This window comes from Prenolepis imparis, unplaced genomic scaffold (assembly GCF_030444845.1).
Source record: "Prenolepis imparis isolate NDT839.2.m4 unplaced genomic scaffold, iyPreImpa1.0 SCAF_8, whole genome shotgun sequence".
In the NCBI taxonomy this organism is placed as follows: domain Eukaryota; kingdom Metazoa; phylum Arthropoda; class Insecta; order Hymenoptera; family Formicidae; genus Prenolepis; species Prenolepis imparis.
The window spans coordinates 5721806-5742778 of record NW_028141166.1 but is presented as its reverse complement, the minus strand read 5'-3'; the positions used below and the strand labels follow the sequence as shown (position 1 = coordinate 5742778).

Below are 20973 nucleotides of genomic sequence, written 5' to 3'. Positions count from 1 at the left end.
ATGCAAATTAATAATAAATTAATAATTAATAATATTAATTATTATTATATTGTTATATAATAAATTATTTATAATTATAATAAATTATTAATTATAATAAATACAATAAATATAATTATAATAAAATATTAATTATAAATTATTGTTATATTATAATAAATTAATAAAAATGCTAAATATAAACAAATACTTAACAATATAAAAAACAATACACTTAATAATATAAAAAATAAAAAGTAACTTGTCGAATTATTACTTACAAAGGGATGAATGAATCAAATCTCATCTTTTAATTTTTTTATTTAATAAATGATATAATAGGAAAAACAAACGTAGGAAAACTGATCCTCTATTTATAATGCATATAAATGTTACGTGAACGATATTTACATGGACATTATTAATCATTCTTTTTCAAAATATATGTCAAGAAATATAATAAAATAAATGTACACAACTACTAGCTAATTAGGATTATTAATGTGAGAAATTGTGTAGAGACTATATATGCATTTTTTTTTTTTTAAATAATGAAGGCGACAGGATAAGATAATGAAAGAAATCGATAGAAATGCGAGAAGGAGAAGCAAACGCAAAACGCAATACAATTGTATAGCCTCTGGTGCAAAATTGACAGCAAATACTTATAGATTATTATTTCGAGAAGGCGGAGTAGATGCTACATTAATCTGCTTGTTAATCGTTTTCTTTTTATTTTATACAAACTATAGCTTATTTATTCTATGCAATCTAATATATACTAATATATATAGTGTCTCAAGAAAACTCTGGATATATTTTTAATGGCAAATTCTCTGGACACTTTGCAGTCGAATTTTTTCTTAGCGAAAATGTCGAATCATTTTTTGCATTTTTTAAAATGTAATATCTTTATTCAACCAAGCCTCAAATTAAAATTCATTATTAAATTCTATCTAAAAGAATGTTTTTCTAATAAATGAAAAAATGTGATTTTAAACTTTTTAACTCCACAAAATACAATTTGACATTTTCGCTAAGGAAAAATTGTCTTCAAAATGGCTGAAAAAACTGCTATTAAAACCATCCGATAGTTTTTCGAGCATCATATATATATATATATATAATTATAATACACATATCTCTTATTTTATTTTCTGTACATAATAACGTACTCGGCGCAAAGAAAATTCTCGCTTGTTGCTTTGTGCGCACAAGAAACGCTTGAGAAAGTCGATACAAAAGACCGACCGAATCCCTTTCAATAACGCGATACAGTTTTCCACAAAGGATTGTGATTTCAAGTATTCATCAATATATATTGAGAATACGCTTTCGCGACGTATCTCACTCATCGTCCGGATCACTTCAACTCGCGATATATATATATATTCACATTTCAGGAGTAATGTTTTTCCTCCAATGTCAATAGCTAAGGTAGTAATACACACTTAGATAGATCGTGTTGTTATAGCATCGCTGTAAACTATCCGTGATTACGGATATTTCATCTCGCATAGAAACTGTTTTATTCGATCATTCACAGTGTGGCGCGACATACACGTGTAATATTTTTTTTTACACAAATTAATAATATAAAATTATATAAAATTATGTGTAAAGAAGGCGTATATCAACGGTTCATCCGTGATTCGTCCGCCGTATTCGTCCAAGATACGCGAAGTTGATAATTTTTAGTCCGAAAAGAAGAAAGAAAAAAAAGAGTGAGACAGAACAATCCAATGAAACATATATATATATATATATATATATATATAGACGAATAATACTCTCACAGTCGTGAAGATGAAAGTAAAACAGGCGCTTTTATCTCTGTATAATCGAATTTTCGAGGACGCGAAAGAAAAAAAAGAAAAACAATTCTCTGATATTATCATTGTACAGCATTATTCCATTATACCTTTACGTGTGAATGAAAATTTCATATATCGGTATAAATGCAAATAGAATGGTCGATTAGCCTATAATCGCAATATAAAGCCACTGTTAACAAGAAAAACATTTATCATAATGTGTATTGTAAATTCGACTATGCTATATAATACTTAATTTTTCTTTAAGTATTCGTCTGTTTAGTAAAATCGTAGTAATTCAAATAAACGTACAACCTCAAATAATGTCGCTAGTTTCTTGGATAACGGTAAGAAACAATCGTAAATATTCATACTTTAACTTCATACCGCGAGTTCTTAGATCGAGAGAGTTCACAATTATCGCAAACACACCCCGGAATCTCGGTGCAGACACTAACAGACGACACGAAGTGGGCTAGTGAATGTCCTGGGACGAGGGGGATGTCGCTTTTCTAGACGCCCGCTTCAGTGTCGGTGGTGCTGCCTTGGTATCCCTGGGGCTAAGAAAGGGAAAGAAGTGCATCCAGACCTAATGATTGTGTCGAATCTAGCGCAGATCTCGACTACAATGCTAAAAAAAAGAAAAAAAAGATCCTCGCTCTAAAATTATACAATGGAGTGTATAATCGAGAAAATAATGTAACGAAGAAACGTGAAAGTGAAATGTCGTCGAACAAAATGTAACAATCTGGGACATAAAATTAATTGCATACCATAAATATCTCAAAAACAAAACATTGTAGAAAAAAAGTGTGTGTGTGTGTGTGTAAAATATAATCTATAAAATAAAATACAAAAGTAGGATAAGATACGTAATAATGATATTTATAATTCGATAATGTACAAAATGTGATAAAAAAAATAGAGCGAGATACATCTCATGTTTTTTCGAACTCTTTTTCTCTTACCGATGCATTTTGATCGATTTCTTTACAGTTGCTACAAATATAATCATCTTCCTCGGCGATTTCTGTGCGATCCAAACCGACGCAATGCATATGGAACCAACCTTCGCAGCCACCATCGCACTGAACCCAATCAACTTCTTTACCTAAATAACAAATGAAATAATATAAATATCTTGAAACATTGAAAGAAAACATAATTTTAAAGCATATATATGTATATAATTAAGTATATACAAAAATCGTGTAATATTCGACACCTGATTTAAAAAAAGATTTATGTTCATTATGTTCATGATTTACGAGAATAATTTTAGCAAGATACAAATTAATAACACTTATCCATATTTTTTTCTGTATAAACGAAGACATGCTATAGCAGGAATCATATAGACATAAAAATTACAAAAATATATATATATATATATATATACTATATATATAAACTGGAAGCCATCCGAGGCTGCAAGGCATGAATTAAGAAATAATATATAATTAATATATAATTATGTTTGGAGCATATTGTAATGCTAAAAAATTTCATTAAAACCACGTTTTGTAAATATATATTATAGTAAATTCATCCTTACCACTAGGCCGCAAACAGTTCACCGCCGCGCAATCATCCTCTTCATCTGAGCTTTCTTGTTTGGTTTTCTTCGTGCGATTACCACCTCGTTTTCTAGGACCTTCTTCACCCTCACTCTTACGCTTAATCTGTAATTTATATATGTAATTGAAATCGAACTGATATTTGAAAAACCGTAAATCGTATTAATTTTGTCTAAAATATCTTAGAGATTTAAAATATTTATAAGATTATAAATAAATAAATATGCATATATATATATATATATATATATATATATATATATATATAATATTCTTTGATCGCTGTAAAAGTATACTTAAAATTACTACGCTTTTCTAATATCAAGTTTTATACATATATAGGGTATCTCAAAATTCTAAGATAAACTTGCAACATTAAAATTTATGAAAGTTCATGAAAAATTAAATAATAAAAGTGCATGTTATTTTTTATTCCAAGAAATAGTTTTTAAAATATGAAGATATAAAGTTAAATGATTTAGGTTATCCTAGGCATCAATCGATCCGAATATTTTTTTATAATTAATAATTTCCTACTATGTGTGTGTATGAATAAAATAAAAATTTATTGAGAAAGATTGAATTCGTGATATCATCGTTATTAAGAATACAAGAAATTACAAATACCTTGCGAGGTCCACGTTTCATGGGAACTGGCGAACTGCTCTGTCTCTTCTCCTTAACGATAGGAATGTTTTTGTTACGTTTAACTGCGTTTTTTTCTTCGATTTTCTGTCGTCCAATTTTCTTCAACAACTCGAATTCCTCCTTTCGCTTCCTCCCCCGTTTCTTTATGTCCTTCATCTCTTGATTGGCATTCACTTGAACCTCCTCGAATGATTTATACTTCTGCATCGTGTTATGATTATTCATATGACTTAAGATACGCCAGATATGTTGCGTCTCGTCCAAGGCAACTTCCAACAAATCGCCTTCCATCATTAGTTCCTCCAAACGTAATCTCACGCTTGGCGATAATAGGCCAAACGATTCGCTGTCATCCGATTGAGGTCCTTTTCGCCTGATTTTTGAGACTGAAATAATAACATAAAATATGTAATTATTATTATCTGATAATATTTCCTAACAATATTTCAAATATATTGCATATTTTTGTCATAACTGAAAACATACTGTATGAATATGCATGTTCATTGCTGTTGAAAGTACTACATGTTGGTTCGTCATCCATAGCAATGATATCATCATCGTCATCCTGCAATATTATAGAAATATATTAATATATATTTATATAAATATATTATATATTATATTTTATATATAATAATAGTATAATATATTTAATGATATATTTATATTTTATATATAATATAAATGTATATATATATTATATATTAATAATTTTATATTATATATATTATATATTTATATAGTTTATTTTATATTTTGTTTACATGAACCATAATATTGTTCATAATATGAAAAACATGAAGAAATAAATTTACAAATCGCATTGACACTCACAGCAGTACTAAGAGCGCTATCGTCTGAATGCACTCCGCTGAGAGGCGCAATGGCTTGCACCCTTTGATGCAGTTCAGGATTATTTGCTGCTTTCTTCAACTCGCTGCTGATTATCTTCTCCGTCTTCTCTCTTGCCGCTGCTTCAACTAATTTTTGCGACATCACAGAAAGTTTCGCCAGTATGGACGAGATCTCTTCAGTGGCTAATGCCTGTCTCGCTCGATCCTACGTATAATATATAATTAAAATACGCTTATTATACAAAGATGTCATTTACTTAATTACAATTTTAATAGTACGTATTTGATGAATACACACTTACCTGCCAATTCATTGCACGTTCAGTCAAGCATTGCAATGCTTCTCCCTCCGGCAATCGAATCGGAATTTTCTGAAGACTCACTAAGAGAGCTAGTATCGTCTCTAGACGAGGTCGTCGAGAACGTAGACAACATGGACACAAGAATTTTATGTCCTTCGGACCTGGTGGTTTACCCTTGTACGATGTCTTAGGCAAAGGCACGCAGTTTGCTGCAAAAAATAAAATAATTGATAATAATAGCAATAATTATTTTTTTTCTTACGATTTACAACAATATACCGCCATACTTACTGTGAAACCAATCTTTGCAAAGCTCGCACTGAAACATAACGCCAAATCTTGGTCGCCGGCAGACGCAATATTTAGAATCTTCGACATCAGTTTTTATCTTCATCAAATTTCTCTCCCTCAAGCTCCTCATCGCCTCCATCTCGCGCTGCTCCGCAAGCTTAAAGGCAGCAACCACATTCGCTGAATCGCTGGAGTCATCCAATTTCGTATCACAGACATAGACAGCCCCTACGGATTCATCGCCCTTATGCTTTTTGGTCTTCATCGCCTGGACGCCGACGCCAATTCTCGGGGATAGAGCTTCCATCAATGTATAGTGAGAGTTTTTTCTCAGAAATGTCCTCGCAGTTCTCTCCTTCCATGCTTTCGCCTGCGAGATCGTAGATTCCAGCATCGGAAGGGCGTCCAGATGCACCGGAATATTTCTGCCCTTCCTTATCAAATCATCGAGAGTGTCGTAATATGGAAAGTTTTCTTTCGCTTGTATCTCATCGACGAGCTTCGTCCAATTCTTCACCTTGTTCAGGGTGTCCTGAAGATTATCCAAACTCGGCAGATACGCCTCAACTTCTTCCGCCTCGTGAATAAACTTTTCCACATCGGCGATAGTTCGTCTATTTTTCGTGTGAAGGAATATCTTGGCCTTCTCTTCCCACTGATCAATTGCTTGCGTTAACGCGTGTAATTCCGACAGCGTAGCTTCGATACTGAAATGAGGCGGTATCGTCATACCTTTCTGGATTAACTTTGTCACCTCTTCGCGACTGGCAACTTTCGGATCGTCTTGAAGAATTTTCACTTCCTCTAACCACTCTATCTGCGCTAATCTCTGTAAAATAAAAAAAAATATAATATCAAATCTCTCTTTGAAAGAATAAAATTATATACTTGTAGCATTACATACTTGTTTCAATAGTACAAGTTGAGGCAGATCAATGCAGATGGAGTCCCCAAAGTCAATGCATTTCTTCAATTTCTCAATATCGCAATCTTCTTCCTTGGCCTCCAATTCTTCCGCATCTTTTTGAAACTGCAATACTTGATCGAGTATAAACTTAACGCCATCCGATTCTTTGAGTTCACAACACAAGTTGGTTATCTCCTTATAGAAAAGTGTTAATTCTTCTACAGTGAGTTTATACTTTGTCTCAACCGACTGCCTAGTCCTATACGAAAATCACATAAAAAAGTAAATCAAATGTGCACAAGTCACCATACAAAATGTTACGATAAATGTTGCACTTTACCTTGTACGCTGTTTATTGTTCAATAGCTGTTGTGCGACACTCGCACACTTCTCAGCATCTTGTACAGCGGTGGTTAAAGCTGTGAGTAATTCGCTCTCGGGAAACTTTTTGTTCTCAGCCTCATTAAGGAGTTCCCTCAATTCGCTCAGTTCAATCTTGTCATTCTTGGGATCCATCGCTTCTTTCACTTTAGTCACCCATGAGTCAAATGACTCGGCCTTCAGTTTCAATTTCTGCAGCATGATCGGTAATTCGTCCAACGTATACCGATAACGCAATGTATGCTTCTCCGGTGGACAGGTACACAATTCAGCAAAGTGTCTTAAGCAAACTAATTGCGAGTTGTGGCACGAGCATGTAACCGCACTCAGGAAGCAAGTGGTTTTGCATGCTTCGCACTGCCTCTCGTCGTCCGGTAGAAGCTCGAATGCCTCACGTTCCGCTTCCGTCACACCCTAAGCAGAAACAAGGTGTCCAAATTTAAAAATAAATAAGATAAATACTGAGAAATTTTTATCTGAAATTTTTATTCCCTAATTATCATTAATATATATATTATTATATTAATCATCCAAATTCAAATATAAAGATAAATACTAAGAAAATAAATATGAAAATAAATCTAAAGATAAATATTTTGAAAAACGTTTGTCTATTATTCCCTGCGAGTTCACTTCTAACTCTCTCTTCACATCCTAGGCAGAAAAATTAATTATATATTAATTATCCAAATTCAAATATAAAGATAAATACTAAGAAAATAAATATGAAAATAAATCTAAAGATAAATATTTTGAAAAACGTTTGTCTATTATTCCCTGCGAGTTCACTTCTAACTCTCTCTTCACATCCTAGGCAGAAAAATTAATTATATATTAATTTATTATATTAATTATCCAAATTCAAATATAAAGATAAATACTAAGAAAATAAATATGAAAATAAATCTAAAGATAAATATTTTGAAAAATGTTTGTATATTATTCCCTGCGAGTTCACTTCTAACTCTCTCTTCATATCCTAGGCAGAAAAATTAATACGAAGATAAATACTGAGAAAATAAATATGAAGAAAAATATGAAGATAAATATACTGAAATATTCTCGTCTCACTATTCTAGAACTTCGCGCACAAGTGACAAAATGTATCCGTTCGCTCTCGCGATCAACCCGAGACGCACCGGCGCGAGTTTTTCACGTACTTGAAGACGCAAAACGTACGGCGAGATCCGACGAGAGAAGCAAGCTGCGTGTTTAGCAACATGGCACACAAAGCTTCGAAAACATAACCTCGCCTACTCACCTATATGTGCAAGCAAGTTACATAATCCGAGGATCGCGGAGGGATCGACGAGGCATCGGTTAGCGAAGAGTAAAAAATTATCGCCAACTGGTATGAATTATTTCACCGATAAAGACATAACAGACTCGACAAGATCCGAAAAGGTCAAAGATATACGTGACGGCATTAATTAGGTTTATATAAAACGTGGACGATCGGCCAGTCCAACTCCAACATGTCTAAACGACAGATTTTACACCGCACGCGTCCGTATATATATACACACACACACATATGTACACAACTGGTGCGTGTATAAGTGTGTGTGTTGGCGCGCGCTTTGTGTCATGCATGTACTGCTTGGCCTGAATATGTTGACTCTCTTCGCGGCAAATATATTACCAGTGTTCCGCATGTAGGATTCATCTCATTTGTGTGTTCGAAAGATTTACATTTTAGCGCGACACCGTTTAAGTTTGTTCTCTTTCTGTGGCTAGACTGAAATGATATGATATATCCACTTTAATGTTCTATCCTGAATCTTTCTTTTTATAGCTCTTTTATGAAAAAATCTTTCGCATAAAAGTTGCTTGATATTTTCAGGAGGATACAGCGATGTTAATTTGTTGGGGAAAAAAGATATTTAAGATGGGACATTAAAATAGTCTACCCTGTATTTTATAGATAGAAAGAAAGGGAAAAAACTGCAAGAAATTTGGCTGTAAAGAATAAACGTATTGATTTTTGTGAAAAAAATCAAATTAGATTATATTACTGTCATGTAAGGCAAATAAAATTATAATAAAAAATAGGATCAGTTATATATCACCTATATATTTTTAGCATTGAATGTAGAGTATATATATAATGAATGTGAAATATAGATTTCAATAAATTCTCTTTTATAAAGGCCATTGCACGTAAAAGAGTTTTAATCGTAAGCATAAGATTATAATTATATATAATATATAATTATATAACATATATATATAATATATATAATATAAAATATATATAATTATATATAATTATATATATAAGATAATTGACCAATCACAATCAAATTTTTTTACAATATAATATTTGATTATGATTAGTCGGTTTGCTTTCATTACGATTAAAACTATTTCATGTGCAATGGTCTTAAATCTTGAGAAATTTACATATATACTCTCTATATTTAATATATTAATACTTATAACATAAGTGTAACGTAGGAAAATAATACAATAATATTAATAATACAAGTTAATAATTATAAATATATAAATAAATAAGTAAATTATATTTGTTGTATTAGGAATTAAAGAATAAAAGAATCAGAACTAAATTATGTTGGTTGATATAAAAGAACAAAAATATTTAGAAACGATTAAAATCCTATTAATTTTAATTTTATTAAAAAAAATGTTTTATGTGGAACGTCATAAGTTTTTCACTTATGAACTTAAGATAATAATTGCTTGTATATGCTTTAAATATTACTCTTATAGCAGAAAATATTATAAATATAAACTTACCCATTCCAGCAAGTTTTTCCGTAATTTTTTCTCATCCTCCACCATTTGTAGCATATCATAATATGTGGCAGTTGCGACACCAATATCTAACGAATCTGGATCCAGTGACATCTTGCATACTAACTCATCGTGAGAAAATACACAAAATCTCCTCAAATTCGAATAATGCGTGATACAGTCTCGTCCAATCTTAAGCTGGGATGAGAAAAAGATATAATTTAGTATAATTTGTATAATTTATAAATGTACAAATTTAAATATTCCTAAATAATATATTATTTATACTTAAATAATTAATTTGAATTCTTGAATATATTGTAAAAGATCACAACTATGTTTTTTATTCAATAAAGGTTAAAAAGGGGAATTTGTTGGCGCAATAATTACTTACCCAATCTGCAGGTGCAAAATTGACAGCTTCAGCAAAATTGTAACCCTGATTAAAACCTGCATGATACGCTCTTGGAAATGTCACAACAAATTCACCTGCATGCTGGTCTGTTCTAAATACCGGCACTCCTGTTAAATAATTAGAAAATTTTGATATATATTTTGATATATATATTTTTATATATTATATAAAATTTTATATATTATATATTATATTTATATTATATAATTTTTTATATATTAAATAATACATTAAATTAAATACATATATATTCATATATTAAAATATATATAAAAATTAAAAGAAATTCAAAAAATGTTTTTTTTAAATGTATATGAATCTTCTTGTTTAATTTTCAGTTTAATGAACAATGTAATGATGTACCTTCGTTCGTCAATATGTTCGGATTCATGATAGTGACAAGTTGATGCAATAGATCAGGTTGACTGTGAAACAATTCCGGCGCGGCGGACTTCATGGAGTGTTCGAAGCGCTCTGCTTGAGAGCCAGGCACACCGTACCACGTCTTTGGTTCGCCCCAATGTAGATAATTGATGGAATAGCTCCAATGGTCTTCATTATGCCAACAAAATGTGGCAAAGCACATACCGACATACATCCAAGGAACTTTCATGCCACTGATGTCAGCGTTAATGTGGCCTAAGATGCTGCCGCGCAAGACCGGCAAATTATTTAGATTCCACGAAGATTCGGCGTACTCCTGATCGCAGGTGAATAAATTCACGCTGGTCTTGGTCGGAAATCCAGATCCGTGATCCATCGTATGCAAATCAGCGCCGTATTCCACAGTCACGTCCTCGTCGATAGACGAGACTATTCTCCAAAACTCCTTCTCCACCAGTGATGTTGGAACCATCTGCAAATAATAATTTATTAAATATAAAATTTATTATTACAATTTATTATTAATTAATTGTTATTACGATTTATTATATATTTATATTACAATTATTAAATTTATTATTACAGTTATTTACAAGTTATTCAAGTTATTAAATATAAAATTTATTATTTATTAAATATAAAATGAAGATAAATATAAAATAAATATACAGAATATTTCATCTTAATTAATATAGCACTATATACTTCAAATCCTTTTTCTTGAAAACAAATGTTTTTACTTTAAATTGACTCCTCTCATTATTTTTAATTAAAATTCAATTCAGATTATCAACTTTTTTCCATTTCGAAATCTTAACTTTTGAAATATTTTTTGTGTACATACATACACGCACATATATGTGTTAGTTTATTCAACAGTTTAAAATATATTTTAATAATATATAATATATATAATTAATAAATACATAATTAATATATAATATAATAAATAATGTTATGTAGCCTGAGGAGGACCCAATTTAGGGTCGAAACGTAGCTGAATAAATAAAAGAATTTCACCATCATTAGCCAGTTGGTCGTCTAAAAATTATCTACCTTGATAATAAATAATGTATAATATATAATAATTTATTAATTATATATATTTATATATAAATATATATTAATATATATTAATAAAATATATTTAAATATAAATATATTTTAATGGCTTGAGCAACGAGAGGACTTACATGAACAGGCATATTAAAGTAGTCGCTTTTGAATTGATCAGCCATTTCTCCGAATTGCTGCAACGTATATTCCCTTTGCGCTTGTTCGAAGCCGAACGCCTCCATAGGCTTAGATACTTCTTCGGCGACACATTTGGGACATCGCCAATCACCCTTTGGTATTTCCGTTAATGGCGGCATAAGGCAAAAAGTGTGATAGCTGTCGTCGCAACCGTCGCACAACAGCATGTTCTCTTCATTGTCACCTTTTCCGCAATTGTGACAAATGTATTTTGCCAACTAAATGAAAGATAAAAGGACAATTAATACCTAATTAATAAAAGTTACTTGATAATAATTAAACATACACACACAGACTTTTAATTAGAAAACGCACAATATAAATAGATTACTATAATCGTACTTACAGGATCGAAATCGTATACGAGTTTCAAGCCGCGTGTTTTATTAGACTTCTTTCCCTCTTTGGTATTAAAACCGGCCATTTTCGGGCCTGGTCCGTAAAATTGTAATTTCTTAAGCTCCTTGCTTTTGTCCGTGTCGAAAGTGAAATGATGTCTGCTTTTAAATTTATCCTTGCATTCGTTGTCCGAATCGCACTCTTCCTTACAATCTTCTTGTTTAATAGATACATCCTGCTTCTCTTCTTGGCCGGAATACCGTTTGGATCGTCGCGAGAATTTCTCGTTCGGCGGTTTAATTTGCTGTCGAGATATTATACCGTGGGGTTTATAATCTCGATCCCTTTTCTCATTAACATCCGAGTCTGGTTCGATTTTCTATATAGAATAAAGTCACATTAAAGTAAAATTACTTACAAATAATTATAAATATATATAATAAATACTATAAAAATAAATTTTATTATTAATAATATAATTTATTTTAAAATTATGTATGGTATTTTTATTATATATTATATTTATATTTTATATATATAATTTTTATTATTATATAGTTATATATTATTTATTATATATATATATATTTATAATAATAAATTAAAAATAATTGATTTTATGATTCGACGTTCTTGTAAGATTTTTCTACGAGTCAAACTTGAACTTACAATATCTGACAATTGTTTTCCTTGTCTGAAGACATCAAATGGATATAAAATTCTCTCATAGTGATTTTTCAATATACTGCCGACACTTCGTCCAGATGGGTAACCCATTTTGTTGGCAATTTTTGCCCATCTTCTTTCTTTTGTTACAGTTTCTATGCCCCCTGTAAGCAACATATAACGATTAGAATTATAAATGTTTATATATATATATATATATATATATATATATATATAATGTACAATAAATAAAACATATAAAGTAAAACTGACCTTCATCTGTGACTCTTTTATGTAAGGAATACAAGTCCAGTGCCTTACGTTCAACAAGCGGGATTTTCAAGGATGAACCTTGGAGCTCCCAAAATTTTGCAATTTGATCTAAGAAATTAAGCTTTATCCTGGTTTTAGCTTCTAATTCATTTAATCTTTGTATTCTCGGAACAAATTTAAATTTGTCCACGTCCACGGCGAATGGTGGCTGCCAATTCTGCAACAAATCATAGAATCTTACAAATATATTTATTTTACAAAAAGTTTTAATTTTTCAGAAATTAATTTCATTTCAGAAAAATTTTTATTTTTTGAGGAATCAAATTCTCTAAATATATATATTGATTGATTACAAATTAACGAATAAACTTCATATCGACAATTATTACTTTTTTTAGTCACAAAATTAAGCCCATCTTATTACTGTTTTAGATTGTAAATAAAAATGTAGCTAGTACTTATATGCTGCCTTATCAGGCTGAATAAATGGCAACTAAGTTATTATTTTATAACTTATACTTATACACAATGGATATTTCCTTTTTATACAATTTGTTTACTGAAATAAAATCCGAATTATATTATATCTCGTGGAATATATATTTATATATATTATTAATCAATAATGCATAATACATGCTCGCATAATAATATACAATCGAATCATGTTTCTAAATATATATTCCATGACAAAATACATCATATATAAACCAGAAGAATTATTTGGTGAAACGATGAAATAAGATAATCGATCAATTTTCATGCTAAATTGTACATTTTTCTGTAAAAAAAAACTAAATTCAGATAATCAATATTATTTAATTGAATAAATTAAATCAAATTCTGATTAAATAAGATAATTTTGAGTAATATCAAATCATATTTTTTAATGCATTGTATTAATGCACATACAAATACTTTCCAATTTAGTGTTTTTATTTAAATTATTCCGAAAAATAAAATTTCTAAATATTAGAAAATTTAAATGAAAAAGAAGTTCAAATTTTGTATGATAATATAAGCGATAAAATGACAGATAAAAGTTTTTAAAATGATTAAAAATAGCAAAGTCTGACTATTCGCGCTATCTAACGAACGTTTGAATATTTTTGCAAAGAAAAATTGACAAATGAACAATTCACAATTGAACAAAATTGACAATTCACAAATGAAACAAATCTGGCGTTATCTCGGGCGTTATCAATACATCAAGATTTGTTGAAATTTATATATGGTTTTTAATCCTTTAACATGTAAGCTCGAATTAACTCGGGCAGTGCTTTATTTTATTTTATCATTAAAAAAAAAAAAAAATTTTTTTCTGCCATTTTATTACAAAAAAAGTAATCATATTCTTCCATTATATATTTGATGAAATATCAATGTGCACATCAGTTAGCAAATTCGAAGCAGTCAAACATAAAAAAGAAAAAACTTTAAGAAAAATTTCCACTTACAAGATTTATTATTTAATTTTTTTTATATATTAATCTAAGACAACGACAAATAAACACAAATTATACTCTAAAAAGAAATAATGAAGATACAATAGTATGTATATACAAATATTCAAAAGTAAATAATTAATCAAATTTAGAAGTCTTTCGTCTTTAATTATTAATAACTCTATATGTCGAAACAGTAAGAGAGTATATAAAAAATAAATAAAAATAAATAATAATCAAAAATATTCCACACATTTTTTTACTGTTTCCTCAGATAAATTTCATTTTCATGAAATATTGTATAATTAATGTTTCATGCATCATTCTCTGTTCTTTCTCGTGCAACAAAAGAGATATTTCATCAGAACAGTTTTAAAGTTTATTAAAAATTTTATTTTTAAATATTCGAAAATCTCGAAAAATTAATATTTTATAAAATACAGAACTAGTGGATTTTTAAATTTATTTATCTCTTTTATTAATGTAATAAAATTCAAAGTATTCAAAGAATAAATAACACTACATTAATCGCATCAGAATAAAACTACATCTTCAACGAAATTAAAACATTTCATTATACTTATTGATGAGATAAACTAAACAATTTTAAATCTTTCAATATCACACAATAATGATTAGATAAAAACGATACACATAATGATCGTAAATTATACATATAGCATTACTCATAAATTTGATTGTTAATTAATAAAAGCAAAAAAAATGCATCACTGAAGCAAATTTCTAAAATTTTTTTGTACAAGGAGGATCAATGATCGGTTGTAGCGCAATAATTAATTATTAACTATTGATTTTAGCTACGGCGTAAATAAAAATCAATAATCACTTGAGTTTGTGGCGCTTTGACGTTGTTTTTGGCACTTTTGAGCCGGGAGAAAATAACAAGGATATAATCGCGTGCATCCTATATCTTCGTGTTTCTGACAATCTATTTTTCTCGAGAAATGATCTTTATGTAATTTCGATTATTAAAGATTACTATTATTTCGCTCATTATATACATATATACACACTCTTATTATTACACTTTTAATAAAGGAATCGTTGAAAAATTGTAATTCGTTGTAAAACGAGTATTTGGAGATCGATATATCATATGAATTTTATAATACATTTTAAAATATATTTAAAAAAAAAAATTTTTATATAAAAAAATAAAAAAAATATATATATTTCAGATCTATGTCAAAGTGACAAATACACGAATACGCTCATTAATTAAGGCTGGTATTATGTAAACACTCAAATGTAATATTGTCACAACGTCATTTCAAGATAGTCCGATTATATTTTATTAGCAATGTTATGAAATCACGACGAAGGCATTTTCACATCGAAAATACATACGTATCAGTATATCTCGTATCGATTACGCGAGCCTATACCTATAATTCGGGGACTCGTCCGAATATATTCGTGTCGCGATTATACTTGTCCCGTAAAGAGGAAAGGTTCGATTTCCGGCCCGAATTGTTCTTCTTTCCTCGCGGAAACAAGATGGTGGCGCAAATCGTTTCTAATGGTGGCGTAAATCAATGACGTGGGAGTGAAAAATCGTAGGACCACCTTTCGTATATAAAGGACACTTGGTCCGCTCAGGTGGAGAGGAAAAATCGCCAAGAGATTTCGTTATAGCGAGAGAGAGAGAGAGAGAGAGGGATCCAAAATACAAGGAGGTCTCCCTGCTACTGGAGCTACTCGATGGTTTGCGAAGTGAAAGATGACGACAGCGTGGGGAAAAAAAATTATGCAACGCGCGGAGAGATTCTCTCCGAGGAATATATGGAATATATAATCGCGAGACTCTTTATTTTTACGCGAAACAGTTCATCCCGAAGGAGAGGATGCGGTCAGAAAAATATATATGACATTTTTCGAAGGCAAACCTTTTGACATTTAACGTTTCCCAATTTCCCTTTTTTTTCCCCCGCTTAGAGAGTACTTTGTATAACTTTTCCTCGACGTGACATTATTTGTCCTACTGTAACACGGCCATTTTATATGGCGTTGTCTCGTTTCGCCATTAGTTATCGTTAATAAACATTTTAATTCATTCGTATTCGTATCGATATAATTGGTATGTTTTTATTAATATTGTTACTATTTCGATCGTCGTCGTGGAAAAGTCACTTCGATGCATCCGTTAAACATATCATATAACGTGTAAAACACTAGTCGAACGGAAAAGAGAAGGAAAGAAGAAAGAGTAAAATTCCTTCTTTCCATCTGCTTTTCACATCTAGCGTTTTCGATGAGGGCGAGAATTCTTTTTCCTCATTTTTTTCCCGGTCTTTTTGACCCGAATCCCGGATGCAACGCGCGAAACGCACGATACGTATATTTTATTATTTCACAGGCGAGGTAAGTATGGAGTACACGATTTATACGCATATGAAATGGCGTGCGTTGACGAAGAGGAACGAGTCCTTGTTTCTTTCTCCTGCCTTCGACGTGATTCTTATTATCATTGACAGTTCTACTTATCCTATAGAATATATTAAAAGTAAAAATAAAAAAAAAAAGCTCGCATGCATATTACTGAAGAGAAATGTAATCCTCGTGTCATGTGTCATTTCTCTTTCTCGAAGAAAATAATAATAATAATCACGTGTAGGAGTATCATTATTTTCAATTCGACGTCGATGATCCCCTCCTACAGGTCCCATCATTTCGGCGAAACAACGAAAGAAGACGAGATGAGAGGAAACTCTGGTTGACGCCTGCAGGGAGGAGAAAAAAGGCCCGTGATTTCGTAAACCTGGGCTACTCACGGGCGGCGGTTTGATCTTGCAGATACCGGACACCTCGGCGATCGGCCGTATCTTCGCGATGTAGGCGAGAGGGTCGTGAAACTCCTCGTTAGTGGGTTCGAACACCGGTGCCTCAGGCGGTACCATAAATTCAAAGTCGTTCTCTGCGCGTTCGCAGGCCATGTCTTGGGTGCAACGTTGTTGTTGTTGTTGATGATGATGATGGTGATTCGTTCCGGAGTTACGACTCTCGTTGCTCCTCGAGCCCATGACTACCTCTGATGACGCTCTGGCTGGCTGATTGGCTGCTGACTGGCACGTAGGTACGCATGCACGCACTTGGGAGTCTCTTAAGTAAGGACCGACTACCTCTTCACGCCTGGACGCGACGCACCAACGTTCTCTCTCCTCTCAATTCGGACCGCCGAGTATCAGCCCGAGTATCATCGCGTGACCGCGAGTTCCTGGACCGATCATGTTCCACCTGGGTGTCCCGCGAGCGTGTTCACTTGGCACTGGACTTGAACGGGCTGCCTGACAATCAACGACGCGCGATGGATGCGAATCACGCGGACGTAACATTGACAAAACGCGCACACCTTCCCATCACGAGCCACCGTAACTGCACGTAATTTGGTACGGACTCCGTGTGTTTCTCGCTTGCTTCCCCTACTCTTCTACTTGCTACAGGGTACGTTTATCTTCGAGTTAGGTGTGTCTAGTTCACAATAGGGAATTTAAGCCCTAAGCTTTAAGAAGTTGACCAATCACAGTCGAGTATTCTCCTCATTCTTGACTGTGATTGGTCAATTTCTTAAGGTGCCTTTTCATGCTGACGCTCGACGCTTATTTTTAGCGTTAAAAGACGTCACGTGACCAAAATTGACGAATTGGTATCTTTATTTTTGGTCACGTGACGTCTTTTGACGCTAAAAATGAGCGTCGAGCGTCAGCATGAAAAGGCACCTTTAAGGCTTAGGGCTTAAATTCCCTATTGTGAACCAGGCTTTAGGCCGGGTCTACAATAGGTGTAGAAGCCCTAAGCTTTAAGAAATTGACCAATCACAGAGTACGTTTACACGGCACCCTTAATCGGGTTTAATAACATCCGTAGTTGTAAGACTGGCCAATCACAGCCGTTCCATTCTTCAGAGAAATGGCTGTGATTGGCCAATTTTACAACTACGGGTGTTATTAAACCTGATTAAGGGTACCGTGTAAACGTACTCACAGTCGAGTATTCTCCTCATTCTTGACTGTGATTGGTCAATTTCTTAAGGCTTAGGGCTTAAATCACCTATTGTGGACCCAGCGTAATAGACATGAATAGTGATGTTAGCAGCATGAGTGAAGCACAATCTAGTGTAAGTGAATAAAAAATGTTTTAAAAAATGCGAATTTTTGTAGATTTAATAACATTTCTTATATTCTGTATTATAGTATTATCAGTGCATGCACAAACAGGCATTCCGCATCACGCACGATTTCAGTGTGCTCTGTTCACATGGTGCGTCATAGAAGGTTTATTGACGTATTCAATACAGATATAATTTAGAAAATAAATTTTTATTTTGAAAGATTACGCGACTTTATGACATATTGTGTTTCAAATTGTATACAAGATTATTTTCAAATAGTATCTAATTATTATTTAAGATTATTTTCGTTACAATACTTTATGCATTCTAATCAATTTTTTCAATTTTTAAAACATTTCAAATTTTTGTCAGTCTTTCAAGTCATTTTGACGTACCATGTGAACAAAGCACACCAAAGCGTGCGTAATGCAGAACGCGGAATAGCGCTGGGGCTCGATTCTTGAATTCATTCGCAAGAGAAACGTATACGCAAATTCGGCTCTTACAGAAAAGTTGCAAGTTGATTGGCTAAAAGTCATGCGATAGCCAATCAACTTGCAACTTTTCTGTAAGAGCCGAATTTGCGCATACGTTTCTCTTGCGAATGAATTCAAGAATCGAGCCCCTGATTGGCTGTTCTATGACGCACGCTCTATTCCGTACCGTGTGATTTCGGCCGCAGAGCGAAGCAACTTATCAGCTGATTGGTCAATCCGCAACTGTCATCATTGAATCAGAGAACTATCTTGTGACGTAATAAAAAATAGTTATATTTTTTATTTTATTTTCTGATTGGTCAATTGCTACGTGACCCTAGGCACCACTAGATATGAATGGTTATTCCGTCCAATAGTGTCCATTTCTCTCTATGCCTAGAAAGTTCAGTCATAATAAAGAACAAACCTAGAAAAGATACATTGGATAGTCACCAGATGGCGTTTTTCTGAGAAAAAAATCAATACGAAAATTGACTGGAAATCTTTTCAGCATTGCACAATATTCTTGTATGTGTGTATGTTGTGTTAAGTGAGTATGAAAAGGATACAATTATATAATGTTATCATATATTCAAAATATCCAAACTTGATTTAAATTCAGCATATTGAATTTAAACGACATTTTAAAAAACATTTACGTTATTAATACTGTTTGAGAATGGTCATGTTTTATCAATTAGATATATAACCACAAATTTTTTTTTTAGGTCTTAGCCAACATGGGAAAACAGTTTGGAAATCTTGCCAAAATCAATGGCATTATCTATTTCCGTCTTAGTCCATATGAACAAAAACCCTTTAAAGGAATAATCTCCGAAGGTGTACCAAACTTGGCACGGCGCTTCCAAGGTCGTGTATTCCGTGTTGCACCTTGTAAGCATATTTGATAATTACCATATTCATGTTAAATGTCATGGGAGCCACCAGTGATTAGCTATTAACTTATTTATGGTGATTACTTGTGACCAACAATATTTAAATCAATTAAAACGTTTGCAAATAAGTCGTACTATTTTTAAACTTCTGAATAATAATATAGAATTATCTATACTAATGTAAAAAAATTCGACGGCTTGTTCGGAAGGTCATTTAACTAAAAAATGAATTATATGAACGTAAGTCCTATTTCTCTCAATTAATTATAGAACTATAAGAAATCAAAGTTTTATTAATATGATAATAAATAGTAGATAATATCTAATTATAATTCAAAACATTCTATTTATAAATTAACAATTATTGGAAAATAATCTAATATATGAATTATAACAAATGCTTAAAATGTGCTCCTTCAGCTCGAATGCAAACTTGACATGCAATTGAAATAAAATTTATATATATTCATATAACATTTTTTATTCGAAATGACCTGAACAAGCTGTTCAAGTTTTTTTACATTTGTAGATCACTATGTATATGAATGCGCCATAAGAGTCATTGAAAAGATTAAAATAAATGCACTATGCATCGCAATGGCAACAATTCAATTATATTTTATAATTGTACGCTTTCAAGTGAAAGTTTCTGGCATAGGTGGCAAAAAATGCAACTACATTTATTTTTTAATTATGGTTAATGCATTTTAATATCTCTAATAATGAATTATTTATTTGTCACAGATTTCCTGTTTTCCTACTTGCTTATAAGTTGGGCAAACGAGAAGAATAATGCTCTATCTCGCAAAAACCCCAAAGACTATGAAAATGATACGTAAAATATAAGTGAGTAGAATTTTGTAATATAAATAATACACTCAAGTAGTACATTGTAAAATATTAATGAATCGTTAACACTGAAATAAAAAAATAAACTTATGTGAATTACTGTATATATTAAGAAATATCTTGGATTTTCTTTATGCAAATCCATTGCTCCTTTTTTTTATGCAGAATATTTAAGCAAAATGTAAAATATATTTAAATTATAAAAAAGAACATTTTATATATTTTGAAAAAATCTCTATTAAGATGGCTTAAAATCATTTTTTTTTTTTTTTTTTTAATATTGAACTTTATACATTTTAGGAAAGCTGTTCGTTTATTTAATTATATGTCTATT

General features: G+C 31.6%; 2 protein-coding genes across 3 annotated transcripts; one reads left to right on the top strand and one right to left on the bottom strand.

Moving 5' to 3' along the window:
- Positions 1–608: 608 nt before the first annotated feature.
- Kdm5 (Lysine demethylase 5) lies at positions 609–17727 on the bottom strand. 2 transcript variants are annotated; one of them, XM_083043591.1, is made up of 18 exons: positions 17082–17727; positions 12845–13061; positions 12575–12735; positions 11913–12284; positions 11506–11784; positions 10292–10784; positions 9908–10035; positions 9517–9711; positions 6716–7170; positions 6373–6634; positions 5469–6297; positions 5178–5386; positions 4856–5080; positions 4505–4586; positions 3998–4404; positions 3349–3475; positions 2762–2904; positions 609–2424 (listed from the first exon to the last, which is right to left on the bottom strand). In XM_083043591.1, the coding sequence occupies exons 1-18, from the start codon at positions 17328–17330 to the stop codon at positions 2401–2403; spliced, it is 4857 nt and encodes a 1618-aa protein (XP_082899717.1). In that variant the 5' UTR covers positions 17331–17727; the 3' UTR covers positions 609–2400. The 2 variants fall into 2 exon arrangements, with proteins under 2 accessions (XP_082899717.1, XP_082899716.1); XM_083043590.1 differs by having other exon boundaries at positions 609–2353.
- A 1585-nt stretch (positions 17728–19312) lies between these two features.
- Positions 19313–20735, top strand: Uqcr-q (Ubiquinol-cytochrome c reductase ubiquinone-binding protein). Its single transcript, XM_083043815.1, has 3 exons — positions 19313–19444; positions 19623–19788; positions 20535–20735. The coding sequence occupies exons 2-3, from the start codon at positions 19635–19637 to the stop codon at positions 20627–20629; spliced, it is 249 nt and encodes an 82-aa protein (XP_082899941.1). The 5' UTR covers positions 19313–19444; positions 19623–19634; the 3' UTR covers positions 20630–20735.
- Positions 20736–20973: the final 238 nt, after the last annotated feature.

Coding starts and splice junctions, on each gene's coding strand:
- Kdm5 (XM_083043590.1), bottom strand. CDS start 17,330: ATGGGCTCGAGGAGCAACGAGAGTCGTAACTCCGGAACGAATCACCAT. Junction 10,036..10,291: donor GAACATATTGACGAACGAAG/GTACATCATTAC, acceptor ATTATTTAACAG/GAGTGCCGGTATTTAGAACA. Junction 5,387..5,468: donor TTGCAAAGATTGGTTTCACA/GTAAGTATGGCG, acceptor TATTTTTTGCAG/CAAACTGCGTGCCTTTGCCT.
- Uqcr-q (XM_083043815.1), top strand. CDS start 19,635: ATGGGAAAACAGTTTGGAAATCTTGCCAAAATCAATGGCATTATCTAT. Junction 19,789..20,534: donor TGTATTCCGTGTTGCACCTT/GTAAGCATATTT, acceptor TATTTGTCACAG/ATTTCCTGTTTTCCTACTTG.